The sequence below is a fragment of the Corvus kubaryi genome, unplaced genomic scaffold, assembly GCF_017639235.1.
Source record: "Corvus kubaryi isolate FWS band 111438036 unplaced genomic scaffold, C.kubaryi_AGA036_p1.0 37341, whole genome shotgun sequence".
Taxonomy (NCBI): domain Eukaryota; kingdom Metazoa; phylum Chordata; class Aves; order Passeriformes; family Corvidae; genus Corvus; species Corvus kubaryi.
Genome location: NW_024581112.1, coordinates 5,288,630 through 5,302,875, shown reverse-complemented (window position 1 = coordinate 5,302,875; position 14,246 = coordinate 5,288,630). Strand labels below are relative to the sequence as shown.

General features: G+C 37.0%; 1 protein-coding gene across 9 annotated transcripts in view; it reads left to right on the top strand.

Moving 5' to 3' along the window:
- STXBP5L (syntaxin binding protein 5L) overlaps nt 1-14,246 on the top strand; it is a 184,668-nt gene that overhangs the window by 123,060 nt on the left and 47,362 nt on the right. For 5 of the 9 annotated variants that reach the window (XM_042031704.1, XM_042031708.1, XM_042031706.1 and 2 more), the window contains exons 16-19: nt 1,379-1,551; nt 7,687-7,812; nt 11,708-11,859; nt 13,535-13,606. In XM_042031704.1, coding sequence (XP_041887638.1) covers nt 1,379-1,551; nt 7,687-7,812; nt 11,708-11,859; nt 13,535-13,606 — 523 coding nt within the window. The remainder of the gene's footprint in view (nt 1-1,378; nt 1,552-7,686; nt 7,813-11,707; nt 11,860-13,534; nt 13,607-14,246) is intronic. The other 4 variants (XM_042031707.1, XM_042031710.1, XM_042031712.1 and 1 more) reach the window with 1 other exon arrangement.

The following is a 14,246-nucleotide window of genomic DNA, read 5'->3' as shown; positions in this document are numbered from 1 at the left end:
AAATATCTTTATTCTCTGTCAAAATAAATTGGTTCAACATTTCTATAACCCTCCTAAGGTCCAGTCAAAGCAGAGACAAAAACATAAGAAAAATTCACAGTCATGTTGTTAGTCTGAATTTTTCCTTCTCCCTTCAAATGCACCATAGCTAGAACTTAACAAAATTAATTTTAGTAGAAAAAGGAATACACACAGAAAAACATCCAAAGAAGAGTGATGCATTTCTAACATGGTAAGCAGAAGAACAGACTCTTCAAAAGTTACTCCAGGCCTGCATAAATATTAAACAGCATTATAAATTGTTTCAGTCCACTGCAATTACTTCCAGATTAGATTTTCCTGAACTCAGTATTTCACTCATTAGTCTTTGAAGGCAAATGTTGTCTGTAGGTTTCTTTAACTGATTCAGGCAAAAAATATCAGTGGATTTTGCAAGGAGAAAACAAAAGCGAAATTTTGAGAAAGGACCTCTCTCTCCTGGTTAAACAGAATCACTTCTTTTGAAATCTTGTATGTTTTAACACAGTGATTGAAAAACAGGTGACCCTTCAGTACTACTCACCTTTATCTCCTGAAACTTAGGTAGTTTGTTAATCTTCATTCTGATACAGATGATGTCTCAGTGAAAGATCACGAAGATGGAGCTTGCAGTGTCTACCTCTGCAATTGTTTCTGTTCCTTTCAAGGTAGCAGCACTGAAATTACTGCTCAGCTAGTAATCCCCAAACCTTGTCTCTTTGAGAGCTATACCTTGTACATTATCTTTTCAAAATGGGTATCTCCTTGGACAGCTCATGAGGTAGAAAGAATTGCTCAGTGTTTACTACCTAGATTTGAACTTCCTGTCCAGTTTCCCCTGTGTTTTGGAGTCCTTCAGTTAATATTTCCGGAATAAGTGGAAAGAACTGTAGGGTGGTTTGGCCTGGTTGGTTTCCTTTTCCCTTTCTAGAGAGGCCAGAAGTAAAGCAAAATGTAAGTGGTTTGAATTTTGCTTTCTAGAATCCACTAAACTCACATTTATTCTAAGGAATACAGAGCTGTGTGTGCTGTTCTCTCTGATTTCCTGGCCCCCACCTATGGACAAATGAAGCTCATGTATCAGTACTATTGACACTGTCAGGCTTATCCATCCTGGCTAAAACTTGTCTGTTAGAGACTCTGTTGTGCTAGTAATCAGGAGGCCGAGTTGATGATCATTCTAGTTCCTATCTCGTGTTGCTGTTGTGCTGTATAAATAACACGTAACAAATTCTTTGCCTGCAAATTATAATGATAAATGGGGGTTATTTTAAAAAAAGGCATAATGATACTTATTTGAAAGTGACAGAACTTTCAGCAGCTTTCCTTATGAAATAACTTAGCTTTTTATTTATTGAAGTCCTTAGAGGTACGACTTCAATGCGAAGTAGAAGACATCATTACTCCTGAACCAGAAACAAATCCTCCGTTTCCAGATGCCTCCTCCCAGCTTCCTTCTTTAAAGAGCCTTTCAGGAAGTACGAACACTGTAGCATGTGAAGGAACGATGAAGGACAGTATCCCATGTCTTAGGTAAGTCTGTGCCATTGTTCAAATATTTATCTTTCTAAAAAGCATTCCTATCTGTTAATCAATCCATCAACTACCAAGAAAAAGAGGTCAATCCTATGTATGTGACACAAAATGACAAGAAACCGGAATATGGAACAAACAAAATAATTAAGACAAAATAATCAACAAGGGATTTTTAAAAGGATAGACATAATTATGAAGAATATAAACTGTTATAGTAAATGTTTGACTGTCGTTTTCCAGCGTGATCTAGGAGTAAATCTTACAGGAATTTCTGAGGAACCTTTTTTTTAAGGTTCATGAAGAAACTTCCATAAAAGCCGACATATGTAAAGCTTTCTCTCCTTGATTAATTAGCGTAACACTAAAGTTTTTCTTTATGAAAAAACTGTATATATTTTATGGTGTGTAAGGCATGGATACTGTGTTCATACTTAGGAAACAATCTTTAAAATATACAATTTTGAAACAGTTGCACTGTGTGGAAGTGTATATTTGTTTAATCTTTAGAAAGAAGCAAATTGTTTTCTGTTGGAATACATTATCACTGTGTTGGAGTGGATTAATATGTTCTTATTAATAAGGCAGATAAATTATGGGTTTGAATAGTTTAAAACAAGAATTCTGTACAAAACTCTATAAACTGTAATTTTCCAGCAATTAGAGTGCATTGCTGACAACAGTTGCTCTCATTTTAGTGAATTCATTATTATTTTGGTCTAATTATTATTAAATCTTCTAAATGCCTCAATTATTTCAAAAGCAGTTTAAATGAACATTTCCTGATTTTGCAGATACTTTGCGCTGCTTGGCTCCTGAAAATAGCATTGGCATTTAAAAGCAATATTGTGCTATTGTCCTTGTAAAATTAACAGTATTTTTTGGCATTCTGTTCATTTATCCACCTAATTCAGTCAGGCAGTTGAACTTCAGACCTCAGTTTAATCATTAATTTGAACTGAAAATCAATAGAAGAGGCAGAGATAAGTTATTTAAAAAGTCCAGATGTGAAATCTATTTATAACATTGAATTCAGGAAGAATGCAATCATTTCAGTGGCTAAGATTTTCCCTTAAGAGATTCTTACTTGATTTTGTTTGGGAAGGAGAGGACTTGTTGATGTGGGAGTCTCAGAGAAGGTGTAATGAACCCACAGAGGTTCTGCTTGTTAGTTTTTAGAAGTTTTCTTGACTCCATATAATCTCACATTAAACTGTCCAATAGATTTTGTCAAATTTTACACAGAATAACTGTAATCTTATTTTGACTGAGAAGTAGTTTTTCAATGTCAGAGTAGTTACACCACTAGAGCTGCTGGCACGCTCCTACATTTAGATGAAAGTATACTTACATATGCTCTTATCTTTCTCAGTAAGGAAAGACATACAAATATCCACACTTTCCCAGATCCTAACTGGGTCCACAGGACTTGTCTGTCTAAAAAATTCTGATCTAAGCAGAATTATGGTGGTAAAATGAAAGTAGTGCTGAAAACACAGAAAAAAGCCAGTAAAGAACAGGCTAATGCTGTTGACTTTATATGCAAGCCATTTAGGTGGGCAGCAGTACAGAATCTAAAATAGACCAATAATAATGTAAAGCTGCAGCCATCTGCAGATGGAGAGTGAGTGCAGAGCTTGAACTATATTGATAATGCACATAAAATTTTACACACATACATAACTGGCTCCATTATGTTTATTTTCTTAGCTGCTTCTCAACATTGTTACAGCAAATGAATGGCACTCCACACTACATAATTTTTTCTAGCCAGGAGTCAGACTCACTGAATATGTTTGTGTCTGTGAATGGTTACTAGGAAGAAAGTAATTGGAGGGACTGAAGTAATGAAAACTTGGCACTTTTCTGAAATCAGAACTGTTACTGAGAGAGACAGGCAGCAGTATGGAATAAATACTGTTCTTGTTTCTTTCAGAAGATTTTGCAGTGAAATATGCAGCTGTGATAACCTAAGAAACCAATGGATTTGTGGTTATGCAGATAAATACGTCTGATGTAATGTAAATGCTGTTATCATAAAGCTCTACCCAGAATGTCAGTCTTTGTTCCCAATCTTCTAGTATCATCCCAAAATTAGGTCAATCAAGGGTTTTGACTGTAGCTTCAAGTAACTCCAAAGTGATAAGGAACTCTGAATATCTTGTGAAGAAAACTAAAACCCAAAACTTTGCAACAACCAAATTCAGTGTAGCAGAACAAGAATGTGTCAAGGAAATGTCTACATTCCTTCTGCTCATACTCCTGCTTATATTATAAACACTTCAAAAAAAGCCATCCAAAACAAGGTGAAGAACTGAATATCCGCATTATTGTTACGCAGGATGGTTAGTGAAACAAGGGAAATAGCTCAACAATTCTTAAGTAGGAAGATGTCACAGACACATGGGAATGACAGCCTTAATCATGAAATCTGAAATTACTTTACTCAATTATTATGGTCTTTCATCACCTAAAGCTTATTCTATGCTTAGAGAAAATCCCTGTGACATAATACCCATTTTTACCAAAGTAGATCCTCAAATTTGCAGTGAAAAATACTTAGAGAGAAAGGTGTTTACCTTTTTCCCTCAAGTGACAATCCAAAAGAAACCTTAGAAGGTACTTCAAGTTCTCTGATTTTTTCAGGGTGGTATTAGAAACACATTGGAAAAGTAGTATCACATTAAAAAGCATGTTTTAGAAGATCAGAATTAATTCTGCAGCGATTGTCAGTCTTAGGTTAGCTTGTTTAGAGGAGGGAAAGTATAAATGCATTGCTTTGACGGGTACTTGTTGGAGCAGCATGCTTGCCTCTTGTGTTCCCCCACATCATCAGTTATCCATTAGAAAATGTGGACAGAAAGCTCAGATGAAAGGGCATTAGACTAAGTCCTGGTTCTTGGATCTCATTTACCGGTTCTGTATTTTTATAACATTTTTAAGGGCAGGCACTGAAAGCTGAAAATGGGGTGCAAGATGGGAAGACCACCACTGTTATGCCTCTTAAAGGCTTATCCACAGATATTAGAAGTTGAAGGGCTCCATCACAAAGATACTCTCAAGGACTGTTTGTAAAATATTCAGCTTCTGCTTGCTGTGAAGTTTCTTTGAAAATAATACATCTTTACTGTATACAACTCTTGTTTGTAGCTTCAGTTTATCCTGGTTTCAAAAGACCTCTCTCCCTTAGCAGCTTGAGTTCACGGATGTTCATGCCTTTGTTCTCACCACAAATACTCCTGAGTAATCCAGAGCTTGCTTCATTAAGGTTGTGGATAGCATCACTTCAGAAATGCTCATGGATATGTAACATATGATCAAAGAAAAGGGCAAAGCTTTAGTGCCAGCAGAACAGGTCAGAAATTGCAAAACTCTGAGCAGAGGTTTGCTGTTAATAGAAAACAACAATACAAAGCTGTTTCCAACTGTAGTGGGTTAGCAGTTGCTGAACTGTACTGTCACATCTTTCCTATGACAATATCTAAGCCAAGTGCCTGATTACTGCTCCAGACAAATACACATGCAAGGTCTGAAGAGTACCACAGGTAAAAGAAATAGCGTGAGTGTGCTGTTAAGGAAATGCATTTAGAGAGATAGAGGAATGACTTTCTCATGAAGTAATAAATAAGGGAAAGTTCTGGCAAGGTCTGTGAATCCTGTAGAATAGAAATATAAGCATTACAGCATAAACTGTGTTACTGAAATGGTTAAACAATTCAAGAGAGGGTGTGTATTTTGAACATGCAGTTATCAAAGAGGTATCAGGTGCAGGTACCCGGGTGCTGCTGGAAAGGGTTGCAGGGCAGCCTCTGTGAGAAGCAGCTGGGGTTGCCCTGTGCTGGACACAGCAGGGCACAGCTGAGCCCCTCAGCCGAGAGGGTGGGCCCTCTGGGAAAACAAATTGAACAAAGGACGAAAATGCTGTGCAGCAGCTGTGAGAGAAGAAAAAAGAATGAGAAACAGTTCTGCTGACACCCAGGTGAGAAAAGGAGGAGGAATTACTTCAGGCACTAGAGTAGACATTCCTCTGTGGAGGAGACCATGATAGTACACGATGTTCCCCTGAGCCCCATGGAGAACCCACATTGGAAAAGGCTCCTGATGGGAGCTGCAGCCCATGGAGAGGAGCCCACTCAGGAACAGATTCTCTGGCACAAACTGCAGCCCATGAGGGATCCACACTGGAGCAGTCTGTTCCAGAAGAACTGCGCTCCGCACTGGAAGAGAGGAACTGCATGAAGAAGGAATGGGAGATACAAAATACAGAGTGTTAGGAATGGACCACAAACACTGTTCCCCACCCCTGCTGTGCTGCTTGGGGTGGAGAAATGGGTAGAAGAGTCAGGAGTGAAACTGAGGCTGAAACGAAGGGAGGGGAGAGGGTAATTTTAGTTTCAAAGAAGTTTTCACTCTCCTACTGTATTTTTAATTGGCAATAAATTAAATGAATTTTCCCCAGTTTGAGTCTGCATTGCTTCTGATGGTAATTGGTAAGTAATCTCCCTGCCCTGTCTAAACCCCTGAGCTCTTGAATCTTATTTTCTTCCCCTGTGCTGTTGAGGAAGGGGAATGAGAGAGCAGCTCAGTGGGTGTCTGGCAGACAGATGAGGTCAACCTGCCAGCAGATATGAGGGTCTCATTAAGAAAATAGTCTTTATGTTATAAAAAAATTTCAAAAATCTTCTACTATTAACACTGAGCAGGAGATTTTACCTGCGTCATAAGGTACACCCAATGCTCCATATCAAATCATGAAAGTGTGGGAAGTAGTGCACTGTCGTTTGTTTTTCATAACTTCTTTCAGAATTAAAGGACTAATTTCTTTGTGTATTACCCATTGTGCTAGTGGAGTTACCTTGTTGAGAACTTCTGCCCTGGTGTTATTCTGTGGTTATGTTTTATTTCCATTTACTTCAGTTTTCTGCTTTTATCTTCAATTTTCCAGGATTGCCAGTAGCCCTATTTGCCACCAAGGCCTGTATCCCAACAGATGCAATCAGAATATCTACAAAGAACCTGATAGCCCTGGTTATTGAATGGGAAGTTTGAATATCCTCTCTTGAAAGAAGTGCTTACTTACTTGCTTCTGAATAGGAATTAGTTGTGTTTTTTCCGATCTGACCCATCAACTTTTCAGGTTAATGGGCCAGAACTGCTTGGAAAACTTGCAGAGTCACCATCAGGAGACAGTCTGTGTCATCAAAGATCTCTTCTCCAAGATCCAGTACACAGGATAATACTGTTTAAATATGGTAGACATATATGTATAGAGAAGGACTCAAAGCTGAAAGATATATTATGTACCGAAATTGTGATTCTTCAGCATGTGTTGTCCGTGTCTGTGTCCACTAACTACTCTCTTTCCTCTTCTATTTCTCAGTCTTTTCTGGAGACTGTTTTTCCCAGTGGTAGAGGATTATTTGTGATGGACTTCCCTATTTTATGGCTGTGTGCCAAGGGGTGCAATACAAGCAGTCTCACCAGTAACAGCTGCAGTGAAAATGCTCTGACTAGTGGGTTTTACCTGCAATTTACTACCTGCAGCGTGAATGTACTAATGACTAACATGAATACCTCAAAGTACTGCTATTACTGCATAATGTTTTCTTTCATCGTATCCCACATTAAGTTGTACCACTCAAAAATGCACATAAAGCAGTCATACAGAGGTGTTCAGCTCTTACACTTCCCCTTAAAATGTACACCTTCACTACCTGCTTTGCAAGTCACTGAACTTGCCATAACACAGCAGGAACAGGCATTAGTAGTTATATCAGATTTGATGTAGGAAGCATTCATTCACATATTGGGTGATTATACTCCTAGAAATAAAAGAGGACTTGTTTGCACTACATGGACAAACAGATTTGTCAAGTCCGTAAGTTTTGAATATGCTCTGGTGAGGACCATTACAGAAAGGTATATCTTCTCCTCTCTTGCCTCTTTGCATTTTTCTGTCACACTTTACTTCACAAGAAAAAGTTCCAAATACACAGAAATGTCCTTTATCAAAGTCTCAAAAAGAAGTATTTTAGGTTTTCCATTCAAATTCACTATTCATAATGATGCAAAGCAGTTGTTATTCATGGCCCAGTGTTTGTTTGTTTGTTCTTATTCTGTACCTCTTCTTCTTAGCGTTAAGGCTCGACCTGTGCGGATGCCTCCTGGCTACCAGGCAGATCTTGTTATCCAGTTGGTGTGGGTGGATGGTGAGCCTCCACAACAGATTACCAGTCTTGCTGTAAACTCTGCTTACGGACTGTAAGTAACTCAAAATTAAGGTTGCATTGATTTATTGTTTATTGCACGAAATCACATGTTTTCCAACTATACTTTGAAATTTCCCACAGACAATTAAGGTCAAAGCAAAGTATTCAAAAGACACTGTAAATCAGATTCTTGGGGGAAAATTATTTGACCTGATGTAGAGATTGTAATGTGGGATGTTAAACTGCAATTCTTGCCAATATTTTTACTAGTCATGTTTAAAAGACTGATCTTTTCACATAACTCTTTCCTTCCTTTCAAATAAGATCTAATTGCATTTCAAATCTGTAATTTTCAAAGTCATTTTGAAAAGTTCACCAAGGTGAAATGCATTTAATAGAAAATGGTGAAGTGATTAACTGTTAAATGCCATTTATCATGACGACATACCATAGTTGGAAATTGTCTTCTGAGAGCAGCATTTTTATGTCTGTGCTAATGTCTGTTTGCACAAGAGCTGGTGACCTGAAATTGAGAATTGAATAAGGAACATTTAAATGCTGTATTGTGTATGGCAATGCAAATGAGTGTGTGTAGTTACTTCCTCATGTTCAATTTATTTGCAAATTTTTAATGTTTTCTCTTACTGGGAGTCATCCAGATACATTAAAATAGTTTTCTCTGTAGGTGTTACTCCAGTAAAACTATTGGCTGTAATGGGTGTTAGGTGCTGACTCCTGCTGATTTTCAATAAGTCACTGGACTCTTTTCAGAGAATTTGGCAGTTTAATGCAGAGTTTTTACATTTGTGCAAAAACACTGTCTTTTGGGGGCTGTTTTTTCAAGTCTTCAGCCTGAATTTCTAGATAGTTTTCTATTCATGAATTCAAGGATTTTCTTTTCTTTACCATACCTTGATGCGTTTGTCACTTGTGCAAATTGTTAGGGTTTGTCTGATTTGCTCCCTTGCAGGTCTCAGACCTCAAGGCAGCATCTGAATAATCACACCATTCCCTCACTTGTAAACTATTCTGATAGGTTGTGGTTCTCCTAATAGTCACAGTGGTTTCCTAAACCACTGGTTTGATTCAATCAAGTGCTTTCAATTGTTTCGTTTGCTAGGAGCAATAATGGTTTACAGGACAGCCTCCTTTAAAACACCCTATGCTAAGTACGTGAGTGTTTCAGAAATATATGCATGTATGAATAAAATAGCCTGATAAGCTACATTTAACTTTCCCAAAAAAACTACCCAAGAAAGGTCTTTTTCCTTAGATTTTTTATGCAGACTCTCTTCTCTTGTCTCTCTTGTCTCTCTTAACTTTTTCCTCAGGCCTATGACAAGGCACAGTCCTTTCTTTCATCAGAATTTTTGTTTACTACTTTAATTGTCACCTGTTATCTATCTTCACAATGTGGAAGACCTTTGCCATTTCAGCATGAAACCTGAGAGCATGTAGTTTTTGCCATGCTAGTTGTAGCGTTATTGGGGTCATCTTTTGCCTTATTTTTCTTCCTATACTAATCAGTTTAACTAGGTCGAAGGCATAAAATGGTGTGTGTTCTGGAGAGTCCCTTCCCAGTATTCTTTTAGTTACTATGATTTCTGCAAAAGTTTTACTGCAGCCATGAAACAGCAATAAAGATGAAAGACTTCAGACACTGCAAAATTTTATTTAATGTATTTGGTTTACTTTTAACAGTACCAAGGCTACAAATTAAAAGTATAACACCTGTTTTATTTTTGTTGAAATGAATCATCAAAAACTTCTTCATGTTATGAAAATAGAAAAGAAAATTTTACAAAATGCTTCAATTACAACTGAAGAATTAGGTTAACCTTCAGGAACAAGGTTAAATACGAATAATAAAGCTGTTTTAAAGTAGGTTCTGTTTGACTGAAAGCAGTCACTTAAAATTTATTACCAGCTCATGGGGTAACAGGTTTCAGCTAATCTGCATATTAATCATCAAGAAATGTCTGATGAGGGTTTTATGACATTTCTGTGAAAGATACCAACAGAATAGAATATCACCTAGCAACTAATTCTGTTCATTGCTCAAAACTGAGAATTTAATTTTGTATTTGATTTCATAAGAACTTTGTTGTTAGCAATTTATCTTAAGCCTTGTTAATAGTAATGGCTGTCTAGATTTTTTTACCAATACTCAGAAGTGTTATAATATTAATGAGCAATTTTTGATTCTTTTTTAAACTAATTTGTTCGGGGGTAAGAAATATTAGATCCATGCTTGTGTGTTAAATTAGAGGAGTTTAGAAAAATACAGATCAGGAAATGATACATTTTGTTAAATTTCTGTCCAGGGATGTGAATGATCACTAGCTCTCCTTATGACTCATGTTTTCCAAAATTAATAAATCTCAGCTTAATAATTTTCAAAGTGCAAATGGCTGTTCTTTTCCCTGGAGTATTAATAGATGAGAGTGACACTTGTCATTTTTATTCCTTCATTTTTTTCCTCCACCTAGAATGCAGAACTTATGAACACATAGAATCGACCTTCTTTTAGTTTAAAATTATTCACGTGCGCCCACTCCTTGAGCTTGTCCAGGTGCTTCTGGGTGGCATTTGTCCCTCGGGCACATCTCAGCTTGGTGTTGTCTGCAAACTTGCTGAGGGTGCCCTCAATCCCACTGTCTCTGTCACTGGTAAAGACCTTAAGCTGTACTGGTCCCAGTATGGCCCCTGAGGGACACCACTCCAATGAGGGAAAAAAATCAGTGGGGAAAAACCAGAGGTGCATCCACAGTATTTCTGTAGATGCTGTACTAAAGTCAGAGTTGAGACAAGGGTGGTAAACAGAGTGTAGTAACAACTGGCAGAATTTGAGCCCCTTTTGTGCCTTAATTTGCAAGTTTTATGGTGCCTTAATTTGCTAGTTTGACAATTAAGGAAAAATAATTTCATTTTGCCTTACATGTTACTTTTTAATTTGCTATAAGGAGCACTCTTTTTTATATTGGAAGCAGAGTAAGAAAATGTGGGACAGAGGAAAATTTTCTAGCTACCCTGCTTTCTCTCCACCTCATCACTTTTCTCTTGTGTTGTTGTTTTTCCACACACAAATTCCTTTCAGGTATTTTGGAGATATATTAAGAAGAATCTGGTGGATGTCAGTGCACAGCTCCCTTTTATTGTGAATTAAGTGCTTAAAGATCTTGCAGGGATTTGAACTAACCATCTTAATCACCTTTTACATAAAATGACAGAACCTGGTTGAAAGTGATTCTGAATATGATTGAACACGGTTTGGGGTTTTGAGTTTCTTTGTGGCTGTACCTGCAATCCTTTCTGTCTGGAATTTAAAATTGCAGTCTGATACAAAAGGGGAGAGATCTTGCCCATAAATCAAACCATCATCAAAATGCATTTGCAGAAGCATTTCAGAGGGGTAGAGACTGTTTTAACAGGAATCTCTGCTGTAGATAAACTGACAGAGTTGGAAGGAAATTTTGTAAATGCCTTTTGGATTTGGATATCTCCACAATATAGCCTAATATATTTCATTTGTCATTTATATTTAGCTTAAAAATAATTATTTTTTATGTTGTATTTGTATTTATATTTTAATTGTATTTGTATTTTACATAAATTCATAACCACTTTTTAAGATCTAAGCCACGATTTTTAGGCTTAATTTATATCCTTATTATTAGAATTCTATTGTTCAGTGAAGCAATGTTTAGACATTACTGCAATGTGTTTGGTACAGGAAGTTGGTAGAACTTGTAAGTCTGCTTTCTGGAAACTTAATTCAGAAAGCAGTTTTTAAAATTTAGGATTACAAATCTGTAAGAAATAAAAAATGTAAGCTTTGAGTAGTTCCTAAAGAAAAAGTTTGCGCAGAGTTCATAATAATAATTATTATTGTTTTCAGAACTGAATTACATATTACTAACACTTTGGAGGGATGCTTCTCTTTGCAGAGTGGCTTTTGGGAACTGCAATGGTTTGGCTGTTGTGGATTTCATGCAGAAGACAGTCCTGCTGAGCATGGGCACCCTCGACCTCTATGGATCGAGCGATCCGTACCAGCGCCAGCCCCGCTCACCTCGCAAGAGCAGGCAGTTTGCTGCAGGTAGGAAACAGTCATTGTGGTTATGAGCCTGAGATGTTTCTTTGGTTTTTTTGCCTGTGGCTTTTTATAGTGCTTTTGAGATGCATGACTATTTGCCGGCCCATGGAGTTTCTATAACTTGACAGAAGAAACTTGACGTGCTCTAGGTGCGGGCACTTTCTCAGAAACAAAATGTTTTATGAGGTTTTTTTTCTTTTGGGATGGAGGTCAGCAAGTCATTCCCTTAGCTGAGGCTGTAATAGAAATCCCAATGAGCAGATTAATAAATTGTTTCTGTGGCAGTCATTTGAAGTGTAGTTTGTATGCTGTTTTCTTTCTGGTTTCAATAAGTTCATACCAGTAAGTAGGACTTCAGTTTAAGCTTAAATGTACCTTCTGCCAGGTGCTATTCATTAGAGTAGTCAGTTGTGTTTAGTGAAGTGTAACACCTGGGAGGCATTCTATGTTGGTAGTACAAGCAGCTCAAATTAAGCACTTCATTAGTGAGCTGAAGTTCTTGATATAAGCTTACAACATCCATTTTAAAATTTGATGCTAAGAGGATTACATTTGTAAGTCATAACTGTTATTACACATTGTGTATTAGAAATATTAGCACCTCAGTACAGCTAAATTTTACCATACTTTGTTGGTTATCTAAACATTTACTTGTATTAGAAAAAGTCAGAAGATCATCTATGTTTCAAGTCTTTTCACTTGACATATTCCATAGTAACATGCAAGAGTCAGACACAATTATGAAATGTCTTTTACATAGCTGTGAAGTTTTAGAATCAGATTTTAAAATATCTTAGAAAACATGGAGTTTTAAATCTAACCCTAAAACTATAAGAGCAACAGATTGTAGTGGGTTTATGCCATCAGCATTTTCATCAGCAGACCCTGCACTAAATCATCAAATCCTACTTCTCCATAGAGTTACAGGAAATATTTTTTTAACTGGGAATGTGTTTACACTCCAAATAGAAAGGAAAATTTAGAGAAAAATTTAGAGAACAAAATATAAGTCTTCAGGCCTACTTCTGCTCCTGAAAGACCATTTATCTCACTTTCTGTGCATTTAATCATGCCAAGCTTAGTTCCCATCTGTGTCAAGTGTTAAATATGTAAATTTGGCACAGCTGAGGAGAGAAGAGACAAGCAGCTTCAAGTTACCTTCGGCTTTTCTGTCTGGTTTCAGGCAGCTTCACAGCAGCTCCCTGAGAAATGTGAGTAGCTAGCCACAAACAACATGCTGCAGAACCCTGTACAAAAGGTGGAGGATTGCTCATGTAGAAAAAGCTGTTATCAGCACTGCATCACAGAGTGTTTTTCTCTGTCAGTGGCAGTCTGGGCCAATCCTTTAAGCCATCATTCCAGCTATCCAGTGCTGCCAGAACAGAGCTCACTGGGGATAAATGACCACTAAGAAGGATTGCACACTTCTAGATTGCTCATAGAAACTATGCATCTAAAAAAAAGCCTCAGCTGCTTTCTCACCATCCATCCCACATCCTTTACTTTTTTGATTACTTTTCTTGTTATATCTCCCCATTGGAAGGTAAGCATCTGCTGAAATTTTTTCACCTTGGCTGTTCTAGATGCTGGTTATGATATCAGTTCCTTTCACTTTAGACTGTTTTTTCTCTCTTTCCTCTGCCTGCTGCTGATGCTGGTGTACTGGCATGTTCCAAAGACAACTTTTGCATGCGTGGCCTGTCTAACTTTTATCCAGATTTAACGAAACGGATCCGTACTTCCTATCAGAGTAAGTTCTATAAAGGTTAGGCAAAAAGCTTTATCATGATTGGACTATGCCTGACTTAAACCCATGTGTTTGTGCTTTGTAATGTGTTTTTTAAAACACATTCAGCATGCATGCAAACTTATTACATTTTGTGATGTCAACCATGCTTATTTTTGACAATTACCTTTATTATACAGAAATTCTTTTCTTTAAAAAGAATCAAAGAGAAAACCTCAATGTTATATGGGGAAGATTGGGCCTTAGAAATTATATTTCAACATTTCTATGTTCTTGGTGACAGTATCTTTCTTTGGTTTTATATTCGTTTCTATGTACATTTACTAGTATGAAGCATTTCTTGTTTTGCAATGGCACTATCTGTAGTTACCAATCAATTCTTTCCTTTTATCAGAAGAACAATGTGGCTTAAAAGAGTACCCCTTGGATTGGATGCTGTGAAATTTAAAATTTTAATCTTGGTTTGGTACTTAAATATTTGGCTTTGGGGAACCATCCCGTGCCTCTGATCTTTGATGGGGAATGTAAAGTGGGCATAAAAATACATACATCAAAGAGGGCTATGAAAATTAATGTTTTTAATATCTTTAAATTTTGAGTTATACTGATATGAAATTTAAATATTAGCATTCATCACTGCAGA